Below are 26,346 nucleotides of genomic sequence, written 5' to 3' on the forward strand. Positions count from 1 at the left end.
TTCCAGTACTGTTTTTTTGCAGTAAGCTGGAAGGCTGTAACTTTTTCACACTTTCACTACAGGCTTTGACTGCCTCAAGTCATGCTGAATAAGTATCTGTAGCTGTCTATGAAATACAATTGTATCATTCCTTACTCAGCTTGAAGAAAGACTTCCTTTATTTCCTCTTAAAGAAGAATATTTCCTCTTTAAGAGCAATATTGAAACAAACAATGATTTTCCTCTGACTCTCACCTGTGAATCTCCATGATTTCTTCAGCAATCATCCTCCCTATTTTACCTGCTCCTGCTCTTGTTCCACCTGGAATTCCAGGCACAGTAGGGTGGGTCCTTTTTGGGCCACCTGAAATGAGTAGATACATAAAGGTCAGATAGAAGCATGAAAACCTTCTCCAAAAAAAGCATTTATATTTAGGCTTTGACCAGCTTCAGGACCCTCTGAATTGTATTTATTTCCTATTCCACCAGCTGGTGTGTGCCTTCAAGTGTATGAAAAGCTCTGGCTTGCACTGAGCTGTGTCTCAGACATCCCTCTGTGCCAGCAGGGATACAACATATCCCAGCTCTTTCAGGATCTGCTTGTTTCAAGCACCTGGTCCAGAGCTGGTACAGAATGGCTTGTCAGACCTGCTCTGTTCTGTGCCCAAACAGGCTCTTCTCCAAACATGTTTGTTCTGTGCTTCCTGGGAAGAACTTGCTGGTGCATGTTCCATTCAATAGGGGACAAGCCCAAGGTACTTGATGACCACAAACAAACCCCCTGCAAGAATCTAAGGGTGGAGGGAAAAGCGAGGTCTGAACAGTTGGAAGCTGTTCCTTTAATGTGATCTGACACTTGCATGGCACTTGAGGGGGTTGTCAGGAAGGAGCCCAATGTTCTCCAAGGTAAAGAAAAGATCACACTGAAAGGGCAAGAAAAGCCTCAGCATTGCTTATCCATAATGGATAATTGCTGGCTTTTAGAAATGCATATTTAACAACAGCAACCCTCAGTATCTATGGCTCAGACCCAGCAGGAGGTGAGAAGGTTCACCTGGAAAGGTCATAAATCCTTAGCAGAGCCAGAACCACTTGAAATTAAACTTCACTCAATTAAAAACTTCTTTTCTGAGGACAAGAACTGTCAGTATGATTATACTACACATCTGGTTTCTTTTCAAAGGCTGTAATTGTGATAAGAATAAGCTTATCCTACTACAGAACAGTTTGTTTTCCATCCTCAGAAGGCCCAGACCCCACATTGCTGCAGTTCCTGCACCTTCAGTTATCAACCACCAGGCCTACACGGCACCTTCCCTTCCTACCACTGCCACTGTCCTGGGCTCTGCCTCCCTTCCTGCTCCAGAGTCACCCTCTGAATCCCTCTGTTCAGAGCAGAGATCAATGGAAAGCCCAGCTTTAATCAAGGCTTGCACTGCTCTGGGTGTGCTGTGTACAACTCAGGGAGTAGTTCCAGACATGTGCAACACCCACAGCTGATAGATGTAGTATTTAGTGAACAGGATCTCCAAAAACAACAGTTCCCTACTCTTTGCAAAGAATCTCAGTCTTATCACCACGTTTCATGGGGATCTTCCATCCATGGGCTGTCACTGCATCCTTCTATCCTGCCTCACTTCCACCCTGCTTCAGGCACTTCATTAAACCAGGCTCTGCTCTGCATTGGTCTGCACCCCCCGTGATGAGATGGTTTGGTGATCTGCACCACTCGTAACCAGCCTGTGATGACGACCAGGGGTCAGTGCTCATGTCATGACAAAAAGCCAAACCAAGGGCAGGTGAGGGACAATAAGCCAAATGGCCAGACTGTGTTTAAGGTCCAGACTGTGTTTAAGGTCCAGACTGTGTTTAAGGTCCAGACTGTGTTTAAGCTTCTGAGGATTTGTGTGCACTGACCACAGACCTTGATGTCACTCCTGGGTCATGTGCAGATGGCACCATCCATGAAGGCAAACTTTCCTCCTCCAGCTCTGTTTATACTTCTTTTCCCTGATTCACTTCTCTTTGACCAGCTCATACCCAAAGCTGACATTTATGTTCAACAGGGCAAGAACTGCATTCGCACGTTTTTGCCCTAAAACTAAATTTTCCTCAGGATATTAACAAAATTCTCAGTGCAGCAAATTTGTGCACGCAGGATGAGCTGCTCCCAAGGCACGGTTGCCAATAATTTCCTGAGCACAGGAGTTACCTTCTCCAGCCTGGAGCACACTGTCCATGCTGTGTGGAGACGCCGCGAGCTGTGGAAAGGCTGCGTCCCCGCTCTCCAGTACAGTGGTGCTGTGGGTTGCAAGAATCAGAAGGATCAGTGATAGAAAACCCAACAGGTAAAAAACCCTACCAGTGATTAAAAAAAAAAAACAAAACAGTCATAATGCCAAAAGTTTCAGAATGGAATGCTTCAGGGCTGGAGTAGTTTGTGAGTCAGTGTCACCTCCGTGAGAGCAGCACCTGTGACTGACACCAGGGCTGCATAAACAACAGAAATAAACCTTAAAGTGTGCAAGGCAGGGCCCCAACAGCCTCTCTCACAGAGAATTCCTCTACAGCAGTTATTCTGCTGCCAAGTCACTGCTCTGCACAGAATCCTCAAGAAAAAAAGAGAAGGGGAGGCAGCACCAACCAAAGCAAAGAAATGCATGTCCTGTAAGTCCCTACAAAGATTGAATCCCAGGTTTTCCCAAAGAAAGAAAATATTTATAGTTTTTGCAGGCTTTAACAAACACAAATTACTGCAATTGCTGAACTTATTCCCCTCTCCCCAGGGTGTTATCTGGAGAAGACACCTATTGTCATATGGAAGATGTGCACATATTTAGGTCAACTCCCACCTGAGGAAAGGGCAAAGCAATGGGCATTTACAGGCACGTGCTGAGAGGAAAATACTTACGAAACGACTGTGTTTGTTGAGACAATGTATTCTACTTCTTTGGTCCAAGGGTTCATGAAACTGAACCAGCGACTCCGCAACGTAATAAAAGAGCCATCTTTTATTTTAAACTTGTAGCAGTTGGTTGTAATTTTTTCTCTCGTCTGCAAAACTGAAGAGGGGCAAAAAGCAACTTTGTGTCAAATGGGCACAATGACCACACAGCAGAGCTCTTTTCAGGGAAAACTCGGTTAATTCCTCCCTTCACCCCTGAAGAAAAATGCTGTTCCTGTGCAGTCAGCCCCCCTTAGCCATCCTGAACCTCAGACATCCACTACAAATCCATGCAAGTCCAGGATAATCACAGTGTTAGGCACATCCAGTGTTCCTGACTAAAGCATCTGCAAACAGCAAACCCCAAATCTTTTCAAGTTTGTTTGGGTTTCTTAACACACCACTTAAAACACACAATGTGTCCCAATATTTTTAACAAGATTACTGAGTTATTAATAATCATACCTTGTCTATGACATTCTGCAAGGTGTGCTATATCATCTTGATGAAAATATTCATAACACGAAGTACCTAGAAGTTCCTGGGGTAAGTATGCCAGAATGGCTGTTGCCCTGGGGAAGGGAGGGAGAGGAAGAAAACAAAGAGAAAAAGAAAAAATAAATAAATGGTTTCAAGTTGAAGTATTAGTCACAGATTACTAAAGCTCCACGCTGGAGCTAGGTAAGGCCCAAGTAATGCGGAAAGGAATTTTCAGCTTAGAAGGTTCAAAAATTCCTTAAGAACACTATTTTTAATTCTCAGGTAATTAAAAAAGCATATATAATACCAGCAGCCCTCAGATATTATGTCTGACCTTACCACCACCAGAGGGGATCTAAGGCTTTCTAAATGCCTTTGAAGATAACAGTGTGATTTTGAGAATTTAAACCTGAAAAAAGCTGCCTTGTAGCAGCCACGAGATAATACACAGCTTTCTGCATAAAATGCCATTGAAAAACAGGCTTCAAAGGTTTGAAGAACTGCTGTGCTCCTTTGCATACCTGTGGTGCTGCTGCACAGATCCCAAATTACTGCACAACACGTGTTTCAGGAGCATTTTCTCCCCTCAAGTCACAAGCCTTAAGAGTGGGACAAAACAAGGCTCCACCAAACTCTGCACCCAGATCCACAAACCAGAAAGGTGAACAAATAGGATTTTCCTGGATAAGCACTGAGACCCACTCTGTGTCTCTGAAATCAGACAGCAGCACACAGCAAATAAACCACCTTTTTGTTTCATCAGAAACATCAGCCACAGAGACAACCCATTTTCCTCCTCATCAGGAAGTTTTAGGACAATATAAACCTGCAATCCACAACATGGGAAAGACCTGGATTCTTGGTCTGACTCTCAAAGAGACTCTCAATTAGGAGCTGCTGGCGAGGCTGGAGGACATCTCAAGAAACCAGGAAGAGTTTGTGCATGAACTTGGGAACCCAAGCTTGAAACTAAGTTCAAGATGAACAGGCAAAGCAACAGTGCAGGTGAGTGACAATGAGCTGAACCACAGCCCAACACTGTGGAAGGGTCATTCCCACAAGGAAGCAGCTGCAGCACATGCTGAACACCCCAGAGACCTGTGTGCTAAAGCAGAGCTATTCCTTGAGTTGTTAATGGTTTAGGAGCTGTAACAACTTCCCCAGGATAACTCATCTAGCCCAGAAGACCAACAGGAAAAATAACAGCTGGGGGGAGCAGTGGGAATTGCTGTCCTCCCATACATTAGGGTCGTGCCCACTCGCCCCCAGCAGACACTGTAAACAGCAATCTGTGCAATGCTGAAGGGATTTGGAGGGCATCTGAGGAGAGACAGGACATTGCTGCCACCGTGGTGCACAGAACACAGCCCCCACCCAGGGAAATCATTCTAAAACTTCCTGGTGCAGGAAGAAACAGCTGAGAAGGGAACAAAGCAGGGCAAGCCATCCAGGCAGACCTCAAATCATGCACCATTTAACGTAGAAGGCAGAGAACACGGTGAGAATCAAATCTGCAGGAGCCCCCGTGAACCTGCTCAAGGACATCAGAACAGAAAGTAACACAGCTGAATGATTTCAGAGTGAGACCCTCTCTAGAAGAACAAAGAGCAAACAAAACTACTGAACTAAAGTGAACTTGGATTTTGTACCTTTCTTAGAAGACAATTACTGAAGGAGAAATGACAGTTCTTTGGAAAAACTAGAATAAGAGTCACAATCCAATGCAAATTAAATATGAAAGGCAATAAGGAACTAACCTAGACAGATAATCACCTCTTCTGCAACCTCCAAAACGTCCAAATTAAATAACATAAAATGTAGAAATTAGTACATATAAATAACCATGAATAAGAACAGAAGGAAAAAACCCTGAAGCACAAAATCCATAGTATTTAAATGCAGGGCATTTTGCCTGTTCTCAGACACACCAAGAGCATTCAGCAGCAATCAGGTACCTTACACCCCAAGTTCTCCTTCAGGGAGCTCTGAGACCTCAGCCTTGGAGAAGGAAGCATTACAAGTACTCAAACTGGCTTTTGTCTGGTGAGCCTTATCCCAGGACACTCAAACTGCTGACAGCTCCAAGGCAGCTTTGATGAATTATCTCAGAGTGGGTGGAGAACCACAAAGCAGCAAAACACAGAGTCTTCCTTTAAAGTGGAAGAGCTAGGAAGCAGGTCAACCTTATTCCAGTATTTTTCCAAGAGCTTTAGTAACCAAGCCTTTTAACAGCAGTGCAGTGATGGGACACCTGACACAGATGGGCACCAGCAACCAACTTGTCAAACCTTTCCATAGCAGGATAAACAGGTGTTTTGGAAAGGAGAAGAGGCACCAAATCACAGCAGATCTCAACAGACTTAGTGAATTCAATATCTGACCATGTTCTACTATGCAAGGAAGAAAACTGTTCATGTCCTTCTTGAATTTCATCCTCTATTAACTTTTTTCCTGAGCTCACTTCTCTGACTTAAGAAGGCAGCTCTGAATTCTGAAGCTGTATGTGATGCCATCAGCATCACATAGATAATAAACTTAATTTTACTTCCAAATTCACCATCCAGATAACTTCAAAATAATTAATAAATAAGAAGGAAGATGATTCTCTTTAAAACTCTTCAGTGCAGCTGCCATTTCGACAGTGAACTGTTGAACAGTTCCCTGGCTGTGGTAGTTGGTAGCTAATCCATAGCAGTGCTTCTCCAGGGACAATCCATAAGGACAAAAAGTTAGGGTCACAGGGAGTTTAAGAAGTGTTTCTTTCCTGAATTCCCTTGGACAAATGACAGAGGAACAGGGCAAGTCTATACGAACAAAAAAAACCTGACACGGAAATAAATTGTTTTAAACTTTCACAGATGCCTAAATATTCTCCAGTGGAAGGAGGGATCATAGGATGGCAAATTTAGGCCTAGAGATGAGGCCTTCTTCTAAAAAAAAAATTCCCTTTCAAAGAGTCCTTTGAAGTAGCATACACAGTCCAAGGACTGCAAACAACAGCTGGAAAACAAATAAGAGCATATGTGTTTAAATCCAATGGGTTGACATTTTCTGAGTCTCATTATTTCAGAAATACTTCAAAACTATCCGTCAGGGGAATGTGTCTGATTTTTTGAAAACAAAAAACTCGTTCACAAGCTACCATCCTTTGGCATGATAGAAAGGTTAAGAATGCTCCCAAAGCTCCCAGAGTGAGCATCAGCTCTGAACACTCGAGACCTGGTATTTTAAAAGGCTTTCTATCAAATTAAAAAACAAAAAGACCCAAAAAAACCACAACCAAAACCCACAAAACCCAACCACCCCAACCCAGAGAGATAACATCAAAAAAAAAAAAAAAAGATTCTCCTTACTGCACTTCCTCTCATGACTATCAGCTCTATTTCCTCTCAAAGTTCACAAAAAAACCCCAAAAAAACCAGCTGACACCCACACCCCCGAAACCAATTCCAGCAGGTAGATCTGCCAGAGTTTGGAGTCTGGGCTTTTCTATGTTACAAGCAACTGAGTCAAAACCACAGGCAACCTGGAACAGCCTCATCTGGGCATTCTCAATCCCTCTTGACAAGGAAGGGAACCAACCCAGCCCTCTCCAATCAACCCAGTGTAACCTCTCCATTAACATCCTTCAACCTCCTTTCCCTTCACATTTTTCCCTTGGTAATGCCAGTTATTTTGAAGGAAGACTCAGGTCATGTGTGTTTGGTACTTCAGAAAAGTCAAGCTGTTTCTTCTGCAAGGGAATTAACCTTTCAGATAATAAATGGATGTTTGAAAGCAGATACCACACTGGCACAAGTTCTCAAGCCTTTTCCAAGAAATAAACCTTAGGAAAAGCTTTCCTTCTTAGAAACACAAAAGAACACACAGAGAAGTATGAATTCAGCTGAATGTGCCCAAGGAAACAGTTAAATAAATGTCCATGCTATCAAAGCCTAATGCAATCTGTGCAATAACTTAATTGTGTTTGCAAAAGGTTTCAAATAACGAAGAGGTAGTAATTAGGGTCCAGTTTCAAAACACGTTCTTCTGAGGATTACACATATACATATCCCCATTAACAAATTGGCAGAAATGATCCTGGGATTATTCTGCCTAGTAGGTAATATTTTTGGAAGGTTTGGGGTTTTTTTTATTTCATCAGTAATACTGAATACATGCATAGTAATAGCTTTAAGCTCTGTCTCAAAACTCAGAACCACTTGCAGCCAGGATCTGGCAAAAAGCTGAAAAGGAGAGTAATTTGGTTTTTTTTCAACAGCACTGACAGTGCTGTAAGTAAAGCTGTGAGTGAGGCAGTGTTGGGCAGTGACTTATCGTGGAAGTTGCTCCAAGTCTCCTCACCTCTGATCTACAAAAACGAATTTCCCATCTATGGCGTGTCGGGACACGTATTCCGTAGGTTTCACCCGGATCTCGCCGTTCACCGGCTGTGGCACCACATGGGGATGGAGCCTCCCAATGGCAACAAGGCAGCTCAAATTACAGCCCTCGTTATCGGGCTCGTTATCCTCATCCAGTCCCATCTTTGTTGGAGGCCAGCTTTTTAAATATCCTGTGCTATGAATAGTGCAAAAGCTTTTGCGGTCTGCTGTGAAAAGAGAGAGAGAGAAAAAAAAAAACCAAAACGAAACAAAAAAACAAACCAACAAAACCCAAAAAAGCAGTTAGGTCGTGGGTACAGCTTTGGAGAACTTCAGCTGAGTTCTGCTAAGAATGCATCTCCTCTCTGACCCAGGAAATTTGGGATACTGTTCATTAAGGTGGGGCTGAGGGAGCTGGGGGTGTTCAGCCTGGAGAAGAGGAGGCTCAGGGGTGACCTTGTCACTCTTCACAACTCCCCGAAAGGAGGCTGTGGTGAGGTGGGGTTTGGCCTCCTCTCCCAGGCAACCAGTGACAGGTCGAGGGGAAATGGCCTCAAGCTGCACCAGGGGAGGTTCAGGCTGGACATCACGAGGAATTTCTTCACCAAAAGGGTTGTCAGGCATTGGAACAGGCTGCCCAGGGAGGTGGTCGAGTCACCACCTCTGGAGGTGTTCAAGAAATGACTCGACTTGGCTCTTAGTGCCATGCTTTAGTTGACACAGTGCTGTTTGGCCAAAGCTTGGACTAGATCTTGGAGATCTCTTCCAACCTTAACGATTCTGGGATTCCAGGGGATTTTCCTGCACTCCCGCTTTAATGAAGCTAATCTGAGATAATCCAATAAACAATTTATCTTGGCAAAAGCCTTGTTTATGCTGAAACACAAAATAGCTCAGACCAAGGTTGCTTTTGATAATCTTGGAGCAGAAATTGCATCACATTGTATTATTTGGAAATAATCTAAAGGATTGTTTGAGGAAATTAGTAGATTAATAAATAAGAGGCCTCTCAACTCCTACAAAACCCAGGAACAATATGTTTGGCAGAACATTCCCTGTTTGGGGTGTACCGGGGACAGCTGTACACAGGGGTGAGGATGAAGATCCACAATGGCCAGGAATACAGTCAGTATCCAAAAGGGGAATTCCTATCCCTCAGCACTGAGCAGGCCTGAAAACTGCAAGGAAGGTGACTTTCATAGGGAGGTAAAAGGCTTATGTCTAACTGCACAAACTGGCTTCCTTGGGGATTAGCACAAAAGCAGGATCCAAGGCTGAAGCTGTGTTCGAACCTCGCAGGAAGTACTTGGGGCAGCTGCCACAGTCAGAGACAATGCACCAAAATTGCCTTCTGTTCTCTAGCTGTTTGTCTTTCCACTTTAACTAATATCAAATGTATTATCCAAATTACTCAGAGAAGAAAGTGTCAAATTTGGGCTAAATATATATTCCAACATGTCTAGAATAATAGGAAAAAGATTATTACCAACACTGATAAAGTTATGACCAGATATTCCTGGTGGAGAAATGCCATGTTTCCAGTGGTCAAAATGTACCAAACCTGCAGATTAACTCAGAATAAACTCTTTTTTAAATTGGATACCCATCCAAATATCACTTGTCAAATATGGAGCAGAGAAATAGAAGAAGGAACAGCTCCCCTTTGCTGGAGACATTGGCGAGATGGTCGATGCCTGAAGGAGGTGCAACAACCACCCCAGAACTGCTGGCACCACCTGCCTGCAAAAACTCCAAGAAAGCAGAGTGGAGAATCACAGAATGGTTTGGGTTGGAAGGGACATTAAAGATCATCCAGTTCCAAGCCCCTGTGCCATGGGCAGGGTCACCAGAGAATTTGTCTTTATATGCTAATACAGTGTGTAAGAGACACTGGGACGGTGGCAGGGGGGTAAGTAACAGATCTAGACACAGTTCAGAATCTTAATAAGAAACACTTGGTAATAAAATGTGTAATAGTTACCTTTCTTCTTTGAACAGGTTGAAGGGAAATCCTTGTCTTCTACTTTCACTGAAGGCCTATTGCACTTCATCCTGCAGAAGAAGGACCTTCTTGCTCCCGAGCACAGCCGCGACGGCCCGGGTGTGATGTCGGTTTTGACCGGGAGTCCGGCTGCAGCAAACAGGGAGTGAGGGAGGGTCTTTGTCAGGGGAAGGTCAACCACGCACATGGTTACACCACACAGTCCAACCACACAGTGTTTCCACTTCACTGGGACTCGCACAGAAGTCCCTTTAAATCCTTCTTCGGGAGCACAAGTCCTATTTTTGAGATTTGCACTTAAGCGACTGTGCAGGACTCAACTGACCCTTTCAACGTGACAATCTCTGTGTTACACTTTCTGCTGTGAGAACACTGACACACAAAGCTGGAGAACACGGGGTTCTAAGTGCAAGAGGTTGTACAAATCCATACAAGTCCTGTAATAAATGTTGTGATTTCTCTGAACAATAATCAACTCATTAGAAGTAAAGAGAGTTCATTTCCCTGTAACCAGAGAAGTGTTCCGTACACAGCCACTCAACAGGACCCTGACCCTTTGGACTGCACTCTTCTATCAGAACACCCACCCAGAGAGCAAATGTGCATGTACAGAGCAGAAGAGCCCCAGTGCCATTCCAAGTCCATCTCAACTGGTGTGTTTCAGATTTTTTCACTGTTCTGATGGAAGGAGGAAAAAAGGTAGCAGGGACCTACACGGGGACTGCAAATCCCCAAGACCTACACTTATGATTAAGAAGTCTCTCTAGCCTTGCAGAAATAACTGCATATGGACATGCCCTAACAATAACCCCTGACCTTTATCATATTCTTGCAGGAGATTCCTAGATTCTTTTCTGTGGAAAGTGATTGGAGAAACAACCAAAACACATCACTCTGGGAGCCAACAGCGAGTGCTGGCACAAACAGGGCTTCGGGAAGACGCCTGGGATGCGTCAGGAGCACAGGGATCAGCAAGGCCAGTGATGCAGCTGGAGCCCCAGGAGCAGTGCTCCAAGAGCTCATGGAGGATTTTAACCACACAGCAACTTTTCCACAGCCTGCTACCCACTCCAATCATTTCTACATGGGGATATGGATAATCAAACTGCTATAATAGTGTACAAAAACTGTAGGCTTTTGACACAAGGAGGAAGACAACAATTCCAGTGTTTTAGTGGAAAGTGTGGCTCCCTTAAAAATCAGAATCGAGTGAGGTGACCTCTAGGAGGTCAAACTGCCCCGCACCATATGCACTCTAAACTACTGTTCCGTGGTGAGAGTACAAGCTGTGCCTGAGTCACTCGTGCCAACACAAAAATAAACACGCACATACATACTAGTACTCCTCACCAATATGACTTCTTGAAATCCTACCAATCAGTCTATCATAGCAGATGGGAAGACTGTAATTCATAGTATTTATTTTTGCCCTAACTTTGTCAGAGGCACACACAAAAAAAATATATATACGTGCCTGACAACCGATAAAACCAGGAGCCAGAAAAAACTTGAGTTGATTCTGCTGAAGCCTCCAGCCTCCCTGCCCTGGAATGATCTCTCTCAGCTTCAGTTTGTGAAGTTGAGCTGGTGGCTTCTGTGAGATGAGATCCTAGAGATTTCTGCTCCTGGCAAGCATGAGACTTAATGACCTGGAAATCTGCAGTTTTAAGATACCACCTTCTACTTAAGCAACACGGACTCCTGTCATGAGAGGGATTTAAACACCCACTCACCTCAAAAGCAGCAGAGATACTGAGCTACTTTAAAATATCAGAGTGGAATAGAGCTAAGAGACATGGTAGGAAATGATTCCAAGCACCAGGTTAAAAACCTTCTAAAAGAAAGGTTGGGTCATTCACGGAAGTGGTCACAAGTAATCAATAAACAGATAACTAAAATGAATCCTCTTGGCTGACAGCTAAGGGTTACCAAAATAATACTGAGTGCATTCTGAAAATTGAGAATGATAGGTTAGAAGTAATGGTTCACATGTTTTAGTGGAAAAAGTTAAACCTTTGATGCCTGGAAAAAGAGAGGACACCTCACAGGTGAAGGCAGTTCAAGCAATGCATCAATAGAGCAGGGCATGCCAAACCCAACAGCTTCTACATTCAGGTATCTGTTTCATACTTCACTTCTTTTTACTTTTCTTGTTTCTTCCTGTCTTTCAGCTAAAACTTCCTTGGCATGAGCAAATCCAGACAGCAGCCACACACCCCCACACTTTTGACATGAGGCAAATACTCAGAAGCAGTGAATTTGGATATGTGGCACACTCTCAAAAGGTGGTAAACACTTACTTTTTGCATCTATGAGCCTTTCCCGTGGTGCAGTGTCAGAAGAAGAGAGCTGCTCCTTCACTTTGGCAATGTCTTTAGGATGGAGATAATCAAATAAACTTTGACCAATCAAATCATTCTGTAGAAATTGAATATTCAGTCAAAAAGTAAAATAATGGTTCAGTATATTTTCTCAATTTTAGCATCCAGTATGAACAGTCCTTTAACATACATGTCTAACCAAGGAACACCAAACATCCAAGATCCAGCCTCACTGCACGGGGGTGGGACTGGATGACCTTTAAGGGATCCCTTCTAAATCAAACTATTCTATGATTTAATGGAAGGTATGTTTTCTCTGTATATCTACATTATGACTACACTACACAGCAATTTATGTCATCATTTTTAGCAAGAGTTTTGCAGAACTGGCATGTTCAATCCACCACCACCAAATTTCTCCTCAGTCTCACTTTATACACCGCACATCTGAAGGAAAAAAAAATTATAGTTGCAAATATTCTTCTTCAATATTTACCTATGAATAGGTATTTAGTACATACCTGACTAAGGGCTGGCTAAGGAAAACTTCTGAAGCTAATACAGGTTTTAAATTTGGTAAGGAGTGCAGATGACAGAAAGAATGATGAAGATGATTTATGAAGATGATTTACACAATATATGGTCCAAGTTAAGCCTTACACTGAGTATATATTAAAAACCTGCCTTTGGTATAATTGCTTCCCAGTTTCCACCAGTAAGGATGCAAGCAGAACCAGAGCAGACAGAAAGAAAACTAAGTCAAAAAATCTACGTGAAGCGATTGGAAGAACCCCAGACTGATTTTTCAGTATTTGCTTATTACATAATGCTTTTGCAAGCCTGAGGGTAAATCCCTGATCAGAATGCATCAATCAGGGAATTAAAGTTAGTTCCCTTTCACCTCCTCAGTTTGAATGGAAACCAGAAGCAATCGTCTCTAATGACATGGCAGGGAAAAGCTCTCTCTTTGCAACACCTCTCAGCTTTCAAGGCAGACTATTCACAAACCTGCCTCCCATACAAAAGCATAACCATTAAAAAAGCTCTCAAATCTTTTAAGACCTAACATTACTTAAACAGGAAAAGAATACCTGGCTATAGTTGAGGATCTTGAAAACGGATTCTGAAACAAACAGTATCTTTCCTCTGTCACAGCCCACAACAAAAAGAAATCCATCTGCTGCCTAATTAAAAAAAAAAAAAAGTCAAATATTAAGTTACACTTCCTCATTGCAACATTATAACCTTTAAAAACGCTATGTATAGAGTAGAATTTCTACACTAGGAGAGCTGTCTTAACATTTAGAGATAACTGAGTCAACAGGCAAAATGTGAAATTACAATAGGGTTTTTTTTGCATCTGCAAACATTTTTGGCATCATTCTGGGCATCGTGCCCAGGATGTAAAATAACTTCTAGGAGAAGAAAGAACTCGTGTCTTGCCCAATAATATTATGATTATGTTTAATAATGCCTTCAAATTAAAATATTATTTAAACTGTATTTACTCCGTAGTTCCTCTTTTAGAAACCACACATAACCTGGATATTTATTTCTGTGCCTGTAGGCAACTGATTCCCATTTCCAAAGTACTCTTTTTCAGCCACACACAAGCACGCAGGAACAGGCCCCAGTTTTACAGCCTTGGAGACACAGTGTTGTAGAAATTAATTCTGCACATGCTGATCTGGCCACTGCAGTGCTCCATCAGTTACACAAGCTACAGGAAGAGCTCAGCCACTGACAACTGAGATATCCCCTGTAAGCCAAGTTTACAGCAAGCAGCCAAACACACTAAGTCATGTTACATCAGTGACCTCAAAAAAGGGTGTTCCTTGTATCGCTGTACACTGAAAATCATGGCAAAGGAGCCCGTGGCAGAAAGTCTGCAGGAACACAATTTATATAATTTTGGTTCGTTTCATGAAATAACTGAAGATTCTGATGGTTACCATCAAAATATCAGTTTCTTCAAATCTCCCTCTTTAGTCTTTCTGCTTAAATTAAGAAATGTCAGTCATCGTTAAACTCATTGGCTCTATGAAGCAGTCAGCAGATTTTTTTAATTATCCTCCATAATCAAAGCATTTTTAAGCTGAGATACAAGGCATTAAAATACTGGTGTTGTGCTTTGGGAGAGTCATATTCGCAGCCATTAATATCTCTTAATTAAAAGTTGAAACATACCCTGAGAATAAGATGTTTTAATTCATCATCTGATAGAAAAGCAGGCTTATAGTTTGCTTCTGTATATGGGTTTGTAGCACCTAAAGAAAACAAAAACAATTCCCTTACCACCAACTTAACAATACACATTTTAATGAGCACTTTTCCTTTGGCTCCTTTTTAGACTGTTGTTCATTGCAGATGTTCTGTAAAATGAAAATTACTTTTTGGTTTTATTTTACTATCAACATAAGCTCTGTTGGTATTAACTTAAAAGAGGATGAAGCTTTTTTGCTATAACACAAATGCTGCATTATCTAGTAATGCAAATTAAATGCCTTCTGAGATACAAAAGTATTCCTTGACATATTTTTTAACCCAAATCCTGTCCTTGATTTATGGTCTAGTCTCAGAAATTAAAAATAAGAGATTAAAGAATAAAAACATTCAAACTATTTCTTCTCCTTATAACTTAGTAAAACATGACAAGCTCACGTAAACAAACTGTCACTTGGGAACTTACAAATCAGTTCTCTCATTCCACATCAAAGACAAAAACAGCATTACAATGACATCATCTCACAATGCCAAAACCCCAAAATTGGCAACAAATGAGGCAGCTATTTATTGAAGAGTAATTCTTTTCATTCTATTCCCTTCCTAAAGGCAAGAGAGAGTCAAACCAGTAACCACTGAAGTGTTATGGAGTATTAACCTAATTAAATGACAGTGGCAGAAAAGTTAAACCTTTCAAAAACATCAGGATAAAGATGGAAGACACCGGCTCTCCTAAAAATGAGAACAGTGGCTCTTTTTTTTTTAGATTAGCTGCATCCATATCTTTTCTCAGCGACGTATTTCCTGAAGGCTTAAGCTTTCAACATCATCACCAGTTGTGCCCAAGCACTGACTCACTCTGATATGAAGCTTTAGGACACACAGAGATTTGCAGCACCCCCAACTCTTCCAAACCTGCGTGTTTCCCTTTCAGGTGCTTGCAATGGAAACTGGTTTCAGAAGACTAGAATTCTGAAGACTAAAACTGAATTTTCAAAGTGCTCTCCAACTCTTTCACACAGAGCTAAAGGTATGAACACAAAACCTTAGGAGTCCAGGAGGAATATTGCTTACACCTAAAATCCAGCCTCTCTATCTGACCAGGTTTGCACATTGCCTGCTTAGAGCTTCGAACCAACTGTGCACTGCCAGTTGTTAAGCCCTTTGTTCCCTCTCCTCACCTTCCTCAGCTGCCTTGGTGCTGTGGGACCTGGTGACAAGGATCACTAGGTCAGACGATGGAAAACTATTCTTTCCTCATCCCAAATTTTCCCAGTCAGATCAGGGTATATATTGGACCATGCACTAGTAAGCTATAAACGAACACCCAGCGTCAAATGCTAAGAAAAGGGGAGACGTCCTCCCAAAATGTACTGACTTGCTCCATTTTGGCAAAAGGGCAAGGAAAGGAGAGGAAAAGCACGGCTTTGGGGAAATCCCATTCTGGATCCTCCTCCTCCAGCCCCAGCCAACTCACCACGTAGTGTTTTCATGTGCTGCACAGCCATTCTGAGCACGGTGAGCTTGTCCAGCTTCCGAGACATCGCGTTGCACGTTGGGACCAGCGAGGCCAGCTCGTCTATGAAACTGTTCATTTTATCTCTGCGCCTCTTCTCAATCTGACTGTGAGCCTCCCTGAGCGAGGAAGGTGGTGAAGGAAAAGAGAAAAGCATGAGAAAATAAGGCATATTACAAAAATGCCCAAATCCAGCGTGACAAAATCACAAAAGCAACCTCCTTCTGATGATTGTTACCCTCTTGTCCTTGTGAAAAGGACATCCACATACAGAATTCTTCAGACATTTTATGTCCATGATTTGGGTAAAATAATAACATAAGCAAGAGGCAAGGCTGCAGCACATGGTTCTAATTTACCACAAAACACATATAACTTTGGTCATACAGTACACTGAATCCTCAGAGCTGAACCAATCCAAGAAACAGCACAAAATTATCCAGAGGTTTCTGCTGCTGTGCACCACTTTTATCCTTAGCACATGACACTGAAACATGACTGGCACCCAAAAGGTCACAGATAAGCAAATTCCAGTGTATGTAAATATTGAATAAAACAGCCTTAGACTGGGTATTAGGAAAAAATGATTCACCAAAAGGGCTGTCAAGCACTGGAATAGGATGCCCAGGGCAGTGTTTGAGTCACTGTCTCTGGACATGCAGATGTGGCACTTGGGGATATGGTTCAGTGGGACTTAGCATAGTTGGATTCCATGATCTTAAAGGTCTCTCCAACTTAATTCTATTCTGTGATCCATTTCCATCAAGCATTTGTAATCACTGTACTACATGAATGTATTAAGTACTCAAAACTACTTTTTGCTGTGGCAATACAAGTCTTCTACTCATCCTATAGCTTTTAATTTGAAGTATTTGAGATACCTCCAAACCAAACTCTTCCTAATCAGGAAAATTAATTATAAACACTAAACAATTTAATTTTTGGGTTATATTTTCCCACAATAAGAGTCACTGTTAACACTTGTACAACCCACTATTGAGTTTGAAAAAAGCAAGATGAAAAATGTAACATTATCAGAAATATACTGGTTTCAATTTCAATACCAATGAAGTGACTAAACCCAAGTTACCTACCAAATTAGTATTTTCACAAAACTATATGCAAACCTAACAGAAAATGTTAGCAGTGCAGAGATATGGAAAAATAAGGGAAAGTCGAAGTTAGAACAAAAATATTTTCAGGAGAAGAAATACATGAAAATAATTCATATGTGGCAAAAAGCAAGAGATAATTCTTTCTAATATACTTGTTTAGAGCATTACCTTGCATTTTTTATTCTGCCTTGTTGGTCTGCATACTCCAATCTGTTGAGAAACAACATCACAAAGTTACAACGCTGGAATCACTCAACCCAATTCTTCTAATGCATCTTACATAACTACTGATCCTCATTAAAATCAGTTGTTTAGAATCTGAATATGTATCTAACCTTTCTAGAGAAAGAACAACATTTAGAATACTGGGTCCCAAAGTTTGGGGGTTGGTTGTTTTTTTTTTTGCTTGTCTGTTTTACTTTGCTCGACAATCTCATGCCTTTATCCCAGCAAAGAAATAATTTGGAACACATGACCACAGTGACACTGAGAACAGGGATCCACAGACAGGATCCTGTGTCAGTACTGTGGAACTAACATTTCAGTGGCTGTATCACCAGTACCTTCCATGTTGGTCATCTTTATCTGTATCCATACCTTCCCTGCAGAAACAGAGCAAAGCAACACATCACAAATTCAGCAGGATTAGCAGAACAGTCATCAAACTCTCATAAAATTAGAATAAAGTATTGCTGTCATCTTTAAACCATAAATACAAAGATAAGAATACAAAAGCGACATAAAGTTGTGTGGTTTTCATAATATTAAAGCATTTTCTTAATTTAGTTGTGTCTCCTTCAGCACTAACTAAATGGCACAGTTTGATGTGTTTGACAGTAAAACATGCTGCAGTTCAAAGATATCATCTGTTATAAAAATGTTTTTTCAGTTAACTAGAGGGGGGGAAAAAGGACATATCAAAGCAGTTATTTTTAAGCCTTCATCAGCACTAGCTCTACCACCTCACATTTACAAGTTGGACCAGAGGCAGTTAGCAAAGTGCCTTGCATAAAATTCACAAATTGCCCTGAATTGCTTTGTGCAGATGCCTGTGTGTTCTACACCCCAGTTTGCCTCATGGTAGCTGATTTGGGGATAGAGGATGGTTATAATCTAGACCAACAAACCACTGGAGATGGCCAAATGTGCACGGAGAGAGCGGAAGACTCTATGAAACTAAGCAGGCACATTTTAAACTGGTACAACTTTCAGCTTGCTTTTCTTTCAACATGAAAGAAAAAAAGGAAGGAGGCATGAAGAACAGAAAGGGAAGAGAAAGGATCTCCCTTACTACATTTTAATATTGTAACCATATGCACAGAAATAAGCAGGAGAGGAAAGCGTAAGTTTTCCCAGTTGTATTTGGTAAAAAAAGTTGAATGCCTATGACTGCATGTTTTTGGTAAGACAAAATAAGTAGGAAGAGAATGTTTGGATTTATATAAATCTGTACAACTGTGCTTAAATGGATTCTCTTAGGCCTGGTTCATTCTGTTTTAATTTTTACCAGTAAATTTTAAGTAAGTGGAAGGGAAAGGCAAGGAAAAATGCTGAGCATCTTTTTCGAGTGAAACCAATTACTAAAATATTTATACTTACTCAAAAGGAAAGCCATCGAGTCTGAAAAGAAAGAAAAATAGAGTACACCATACAGAGGAAATAAGAATAATGTCTTACATTTTCTGCTGAAATGCTCAAGCTAATTCATATTCTATTTGAAATGAAAAGCACAATGAAAACAGGACAATAGCAGTGAGCGGTATTCTAAAGAAATGAGCTTGTTCAAATTAATCTACTTCCTGAAAGAATAATTCTGCTTTTTAAGAAAAGATAGCATAGTTCATGACACTTAATGTGGAAAAACTAGTAAAACAACTAACCTAAATTATGTTATGCAAATCATTGAGATATTGTTTCATCTTCAGAAAGGAAAGATCTGTGCTTTATGCATGTTGTCCTTGTGGTTAGATAAATGGGATTTCAGAGGACTCTAAGGCCAGAAATAAAACATAAAAATAAAAACAAAGTATCCCAAGTTTCTCAGTTTTTGATGATTCTTGTCCAGCAGGGCAGATGCACATTTTGCTTCAGTCAGTACTGAAGTCCCAAGCCTGAACTTTACACAGACTTTATCATATCATAAGGCGATCAAACAGAATTTCTACATGCACACTAACTGCTGGCATCCCTTCAAGACTGTAAAGTGACCTGAAATACCACTCAGCTTTACCATGATAAGAGGCTATGTTTTATAAAAGCCTTATGAAAAAGTCTTCTCATTTCAGCCACTAACACACTAGTTATTCGTATTCAGCAGTGGACATAAGGCTTCTAAAAAAGAAACATGGTAGTGTTTCATATACTATTCACTGCACTCTTAGATCAGTTATATTTGTGATTAGTTTTAAAAAGAAGTTTGAATAATGCTCAATGTTTTCTTCATGTCTCCATCTGCACCCCTGAGTTACTGTGTGAGCCACTGGCTCAAAGCACTCAAACTAAATTAAACAGCACTTGTGATACCCCCTTTAGCTCCAGGATGCTTGTTGTAACCAAATTCATTTTAGACTTAAAAAAAAAACAAACCAGAAAGCAAAATCTAAAAGAGGCACAAGGTAGGTTACAAATGCATCAGGATAGTGTGTTTTCTTATCATATATTATTTCAGTTGAAAACATTAGTCCCATGAAAAAAAATGAACTGTTTGTAGACCTGTGCATGAAGTCTTGGATTGTGGCATTTGACTGAAACAGAACACAGTGGAGAACAGCCTTTGCTGAAGTGACAGCAATAGGCTGGGCAGGAATTTTCCTGGAGGAGTTGCAGGAGAAAGAATTAAAAGAATGCTGAAAGTGCAGCTGATCAGTACATTTGCTTGTACCTGAGAGGTGAACAAAGAACCACACTAAAACTGTTGGGTTCTGCCTTACTTACTCCCTGGCTTCACTGGTACATTGGGAAAATTTATGTACAAAATAAATTGTTAACAGGCAGCAAAAGCTGAACAGTAGCATTTCTGAGCATCTATCCACCCATCCATATAGCAAGAGGGATCAAGGTAATCTACCTTAAGTTCTACTTTAAAAGAAGAACATTCACTAGCCACCATTTCCTTTGCAAAACAACATGAACTGTGGTATGACTCCAGCTGTCGTAAACTTACTTCACTAAGGATTCAAGGAAACAGTGTTTTCACATATTTAAAAAAAAATCGCACACAAAACCTAAAGGGCAGAATTATAACTTACAAGAGCAAGCTGTCTTTTGGAAAAGAGGACTTGAGCAATGCTTCCTACCCAGAGGAATAAAGATGGAGAAATCCTTTCTCTAGAGAAGAGGAAGTTGGTAAGATCGAGGCTGTTCACTGAATTTTGTAGTGGTCAATTCAACTGGAGGGACTCATGTAGTTTTCAAGAAGACTAAAGGCATGTTAGAGAAGGTACCTATGCAGTATGTTTGTGGTCTTTAAAAAGTGCATAAAGTTTTGTGCATAAGGCCTCCTAAAAAGAAGTCCTACACGCAGGGAATCTAATTCTTAACTGTCATACTTGGCATGAATTAAAAATTCTGCCCCTCCCTGTAAAAAGAACTGCCAACACTCCAAAGCCCACAGTGATAAAATTTGTGCTAAGTTACATAAAACCAGACTCTGTGGCCGTATGAATAATGGATGTGTCCATTCCCAAGCTACCCTGCAGCCAGACTTTGTTAAGTTACAACACATAGGAGGAGTTTGCACAGTGACTTGGAGTAAGTAGGTCGGTTTTGGTGTTCCTAGTGCAGGAGACATTGCACACTTGGAAATTTGGCAAACTCTACTACAACCTTCACTACCTAAAGCAGAGTTGGTGGCATTTCTTTTTATGTCAAACACCTGTCTCAGGAGAGAAGCTATGGCTTGGAGAGTGCTTCTGAGCACAGTTATTAGCAAGCTTCCCTTAATGAGAAAGCAGCTTTCTTGAAATAAAGCCACATTCTACTACTGACCGAGAAGAAATCAGGTTTTTATTGTGTCAGGATTAATAGCCCACAGTCGAGAACCAACACAAGATTAAACCAGTTGATTAAATGAAAGGCAGGTTTAATGCCTTAAACCAGAGACTATTCAGATTCATATTTGACTGAGGGACCAAAATAGTTTCATCAGGCAAAGGCTGGCAGCACACTGATAGGAAGTGACTAAATAGGCAAAAAATAGGTGAAGAAAAGGAACAACTCCTAGTTTTGCTTCTGCTTTTCAATAAATTTATTACCTTCCCCCTTCCACTAGTCAGACATTTTTTTCCTATGTCAATGGCCAATATAATCAACCTTCACACTGTACTTTTCATCAGCACTAATTCCACCCCCCCATCAGCCAAGAGTTTTTCTCCTCAGCCTTACCCCATCTGATAGCCCTCAATTCCAGCTGCACTGAGATGACAGCTTTATTTTAATTATTAAATATTGAACTGTCCTCTTAGTGCATAGCAGACTTTTTCTTTATTGAAACCTTTAAGGTACGTTGTCAAGAAAAGGTTATTTAAAAATTGCTATAAATATTACTATAGCCTCCCACACTGTATTGTTGTGTTACCACCTCCAGAGCTAAATCAAGAGAAATCCAACTTACTGATAATCGGTAGAGCTTCCCTTTCTTTTCCTATTACAATCCATTCCTGAAGTGCTAAGGGAACTGGAGATCAAGTCAGCAGGGTCTGGTGACATAAAGTCACTAATTGTAGAAGATATGTCCATCCTTTGGTCTGCCATTGGACTGTCTAACATTAGGGAAAAAAAAACAAACAAACAAGAAACCCACCAACCAAAAAACCACTGCATTAATATAAGCAGAAACTCACATATTTTTAATCAAAAAAAAGTTCTCTCAAACTTAGCATTCTTAAAAACTGAGAAAATCACAGGTTTTTATCTGTTATTTCCTTTTGCCATAAAACAGGTAATAAGCAATTTCTCCTTTTCCATATACCAGTGTATTGAATATTGCACACAAACCATGACCATTCTCAAAACATATCACTCCACACAATTGTTTTTAAAGAACTGTCAGCGTGATCTTTAACCAAACCAGGCTTACTCTTATTTTAACTGGCCAGCCAATTATTTCTACCTAACAGAAATACTGCTGACTGGGAACACTAGTTTTAGCGTGTCTCTCCATTTGAAGACCATATTATCAAAGTTCACAAGCTTTAAAAGTTATAATTCCACTGAATTTCATGGAACAGAATTCAGCAGATTTCCATAGAAATCAAACACCTCCATCACAGCAGATCCCACAAATAAAAATCCTAATAACCCAATGACAGTCTAGGAAGACTAGTTAAAAGTGCAAATTAATCTACTTGGCTCTTTTATCCAAAACATAGACTTTTTTTAATCCTCTAGACTGCAAATAATTATATTGTTGGAAGAAACCCTGTGAAAAGTTAATTTCTAAATAGCATCAACTGTGAAACAGAAGAGTTTTTACCTGAAGGCCTGTTTGGAAGCCTAGATCCACTTGAACAAAGATGATGATGCTCAGCCCAAAGCAGCTGATCACCTTAGAACTCTTCCATGCCTCATATTCTGTTGGTCAAATACTCTCAAAAACCTGAATGGGAGGAAAACCAACAAGCTTAAAAACCACCTTCGAAACAAGCTTGTTTAGAACAAATGTTTTAGACACAGTTTACAACAGCAATACATGTTTCCTACTCAAGGATAAAATATTCATTTCCTTATGAAGTGTGGAAGCTTTATCCATCCAGCAAGAGGGTTAGATGTTGGGATGTGTGTCTCCAACAGACCAAGCTGTGGAACAAAAGGAATCTCTTCAGCATCACTTCCATTTGGGCCCTGTTTATCATTCTTTGGTCCTTGCATAAACCCCCTCTGCTCATAATCAACGATCACACGCTCACAGTCACGAACACATCTGTTGTCAGATGATGCCAGAACAACTTAAACTGCTGTCACAGTGCAAAAGACAGACTTATCCCTTCCCTCCTGACTGCCTTATTTTAAGGTGGCCAAAGCAATAAGACAGTTTGGGCTTGGCTTACTGTTTTATTTTCCACTGTAACAGCAGTTGGCATTTTTGAAGGACAGAGGGGTTAAGTACTGTTCTATTCTGCAGGCTTCAAGTTTTATATAAAATCCACAGCCCATATCACAACTCAAGTCCTTAAATGTGTTTCCCAGCTATACTGTAAACCTAGTGGTTGGGCTGCAGGTGGTTGCCCTTCCCTTCCAGATTGCTGTTACAAAACAAGTTTTTCAGCAAAACTTACTATGGAAGACTTAAAAACTGTTCTACGCCTTCCTCCTGCAAAAAAACTTTGCAGGTCTATTGAGTACATTGTTTTCTGGTTAATGCACCTGTGAACATCCTGACTGCCCTTCCAACCTCTGACAACAGTAGAACTTCCCAATTACACAGAACAAGCAGCTCCCATGACACTCTCAGAAGCTCACAAGTCAAACAATCAGTGTTCTGTCAACATGACCAAATTATAACCAATTTTACTCAATCACACAGAGACAGGTTATGAGTTATAAGCCAACAGAAACCTCACAAAATCCAAAATCATGTGGTGCCATTTTCTCCAGTGCTGCCAGAATAGCAAACTCAGACATTCACAAGTGTAAATTATCTAATTCACTGGTCCTATTACGGTAATAAGTCAGGATTGCAGCTCTTCAGTCTAAGGTCAGGCAAGTCACTGCCTTCATACTACCAACTTCTGAAGAGGATCACTGTTGTTCTAGAAGCAGAGCTTCCAAACTCTCCTGGGGGCACATCATCCATCTCACCCAACAACTTCTCTGTGGTCCTTTCCCAAATAACCTCCTTTTCCATTTCTGAGAATGTCCAGGCTATGTTGGTTCATGCATGTTAAAGAGGCCAAAGCAGAAGTTCACTGACAAAAGCCAAATCAGTACAAATTTAAGTCAAATCATAAACTGCCATTGAATCCATAATCACACTTGCTTTACAAGGCTTTCTTTCACACTCATACTGTTACTTGTAGACCAGGCCCTGCCTTCTCCCCATGTCAGCCTTTCCTTGTCTGTTTTGTTCTTCTTACCCAAAGCAGCCCAACAGCTTTAGACACGATTATGTTACTGTGGGGTATGAGATTACTGCATCTTGCTTTACCAGTTAAACCACAGTCACTGGCCATTTCTCTGTGCCTGGTTTAGACCCAAAAACATTATCTCCAGCCTCACTTGATGTGCAGAAATTAGTTATAGTTAAACTTAGTGTGGCCCCTGGCTAAGCCCTGTGAATCCAGTGGTAAGAGCATTGTCACAGCAAACAACTTATGATCCCCTCTTGGAACCCGACACAAACCCCAAGCACTGCACAATGCTAGAAACAAGTACTTTCTGAAATTTCTGACCCAACCACCCACAATTAACTTTCACAAGTTTCTGAACACCTCTATGTGTGAGAGAACCTGTTGAACTCACATTTTACCGCTTTATATTTCATGGACCACTCAGACAAAAGGCTGGGATGAGCTGAAATTACCAAATTTCAAATTACCAAATTACCAAAAGGGGAGGGGGAAGGATTTGTAAGTTTAACACAGTCCTTTCCCTTTAAGACTGCCTGCAACAGTCAGCATTTTAGCTTCATAATCAGAACACTGCACAAGTCACTGTGCAGTAATGCTAAAAAAAAATAAATTGTTGTTCATCTCAAACAAAATTTCAAATCAGTTTTATAGAAAAGAAAGATCTTGAAATTAAGTATCCATTCAACTGTGCTGCTATTTTAAACTATAACTGTCTATTTTGATAGTTTCAAAGCAGCTATTTTAAGTCTTGACCATTCAAGAAAAAAACAAAAACCCACACATAAAAAGCAGAATTCTCAATTTGTTTTCCAGTCAGTCCTTTCTCTGCCATGTCCCAAATGCTCATCCCAGTTCTAACACAGTCCTACATTTCAGCATTATAGGAGCTAAGAACAATGCATGTCTCTTGAAATGAGGTTTAAAGTTAAGAAAATGTCAACCCAATGATCAGAGCAAAAATCAGCATGCCCCACTAAATAGTGAACAGTTCAGATAAGTGTTTTGTTGCAAGGTTCTCTTAAAATCCTGAAAAATTGAATACTTTACTGTCTTTTCAGCCTCCAGCTGCTTGATGTTCAATGGCTAAAAAAAACTCTCTATGAGAAGGAATGCAAAAGTTACCCATGTATATATAAGCAAAGTTCAAATCTGCCATTTATGATGCCAAGCCTGTTGCCAAAGTACTCCAGAGACCTACTTGAAAAATTGCCATGTAGTCCACTTCCTGATTAAATTCTTCTGTAGATGAGAATCAAACGATATTTTGTCATTGTATCGCATGACAGTTTCTCTCTACAGCCCGTTTGGGACTCTACTTCCTTCGGGATTCCCCTTCCTTGCATTCCATCTTTCTCCAATCTCCTGCAACAAGGCTAATGAGACAGTAAAAAGAAATCTTACTGTTCATCCCTCATTAAAAAAAAAAAAGTTATCTAACACGTGACCAGCTTAATCATGCAGCAAAGCTGATCACGAGTACATAAACACCTCTGAGCAAATCAAGGTCAGAGCTAAAGTAGGTCAACTACATGTGCCAAGCACCCACCCGGGAGTCAAGACCTCTTTGCACAAGGCCCATCAGTTTTGGTTCCCCCTAGGCAAGAGTCATCTCTCTCCAACATATTCTTGTACGAGAGATGCAATTCACAACTTCATGAATCAGAAATGTCTCACGCTTAAAAAGCACCATTTCGCAACGGCAGAGGAAAACCGTGGTGTGGTTTCCTGAAGAAGCAATTGAGAAGATACTCATTGTCCCTGCGCGTAAGGACTGAAGCAAAAAACAGCTACGGAGAGGAAATCATCAACTTCCCTTCACAGCAGCATTCCATCGCTGGAGCTCACTGTCACAGCACAAACTAGTACCAATCTGGTTATTTGTCTTCACTAACAGCACTTCAAGAGGTGCTGCAGAAGTCTGGAGGCTCCAGATGCTCACAGACTCAATAATGGGGGAGATTTCGGCTGCAAGAGTCGCTGTGATGATTTCAAGACGCAGACAGACATACGTGGGCATGGCTGCTGCAAGTAACAAGCAGTTCCTACATCAGAATCTTTATTATGGAATACTCCCTAGGAATCATTGGAAGATCTTTGAACTAAAGCAGTGGTATTTTCCTTTTCCTTCAGTACTTAAGGAGCAGCTGTCAGAATACTTCATATTTTCCAAATACATTGATGCTGTTTTGTTTTAATGGCACATTTATGTTCCTTGAGCTCCCCAATATTATTTGCAAGAACACTGTACTCCCAGAAGACAAAAAGCCCTGTGGTTTCCTTTCACGTGCAGATACATCACACCTCGCTGTCTGGAGCAAAGAAGTGATTTTACCCT

General features: G+C 40.9%; 1 protein-coding gene across 7 annotated transcripts in view; it reads right to left on the bottom strand.

The window, feature by feature from the left end:
* ARNTL (aryl hydrocarbon receptor nuclear translocator like) overlaps nucleotides 1-26,346 on the bottom strand; it is a 51,710-nt gene that overhangs the window by 3,965 nt on the left and 21,399 nt on the right. Inside the window, exons 1-16 of one of the 7 annotated variants that reach the window (XM_027651369.1) lie at nucleotides 25,210-25,439; nucleotides 22,418-22,540; nucleotides 21,557-21,704; nucleotides 18,544-18,564; nucleotides 17,508-17,546; nucleotides 17,113-17,154; nucleotides 15,791-15,948; nucleotides 14,278-14,357; nucleotides 13,182-13,274; nucleotides 12,070-12,187; nucleotides 9,749-9,898; nucleotides 7,748-7,991; nucleotides 3,389-3,495; nucleotides 2,891-3,041; nucleotides 2,192-2,280; nucleotides 235-343 (exon numbers count right to left, since the gene is read on the bottom strand). In XM_027651369.1, coding sequence (XP_027507170.1) covers nucleotides 235-343; nucleotides 2,192-2,280; nucleotides 2,891-3,041; nucleotides 3,389-3,495; nucleotides 7,748-7,991; nucleotides 9,749-9,898; nucleotides 12,070-12,187; nucleotides 13,182-13,274; nucleotides 14,278-14,357; nucleotides 15,791-15,948; nucleotides 17,113-17,154; nucleotides 17,508-17,546; nucleotides 18,544-18,564; nucleotides 21,557-21,696 — 1,541 coding nt within the window. In that variant the 5' untranslated portion in view covers nucleotides 21,697-21,704; nucleotides 22,418-22,540; nucleotides 25,210-25,439. Of the gene's footprint in view, nucleotides 1-234; nucleotides 344-2,191; nucleotides 2,281-2,890; nucleotides 3,042-3,388; nucleotides 3,496-7,747; nucleotides 7,995-9,748; nucleotides 9,899-12,069; nucleotides 12,188-13,181; nucleotides 13,275-14,277; nucleotides 14,358-15,790; nucleotides 15,949-17,112; nucleotides 17,155-17,507; nucleotides 17,547-18,543; nucleotides 18,565-21,556; nucleotides 21,705-22,417; nucleotides 22,541-25,209; nucleotides 25,440-26,346 lie in introns of those variants that run through there. The other 6 variants (XM_027651366.1, XM_027651371.1, XM_027651370.1 and 3 more) reach the window with 6 other exon arrangements.

This window comes from Corapipo altera, unplaced genomic scaffold (assembly GCF_003945725.1).
Source record: "Corapipo altera isolate COAL_440 unplaced genomic scaffold, ASM394572v1 78, whole genome shotgun sequence".
In the NCBI taxonomy this organism is placed as follows: domain Eukaryota; kingdom Metazoa; phylum Chordata; class Aves; order Passeriformes; family Pipridae; genus Corapipo; species Corapipo altera.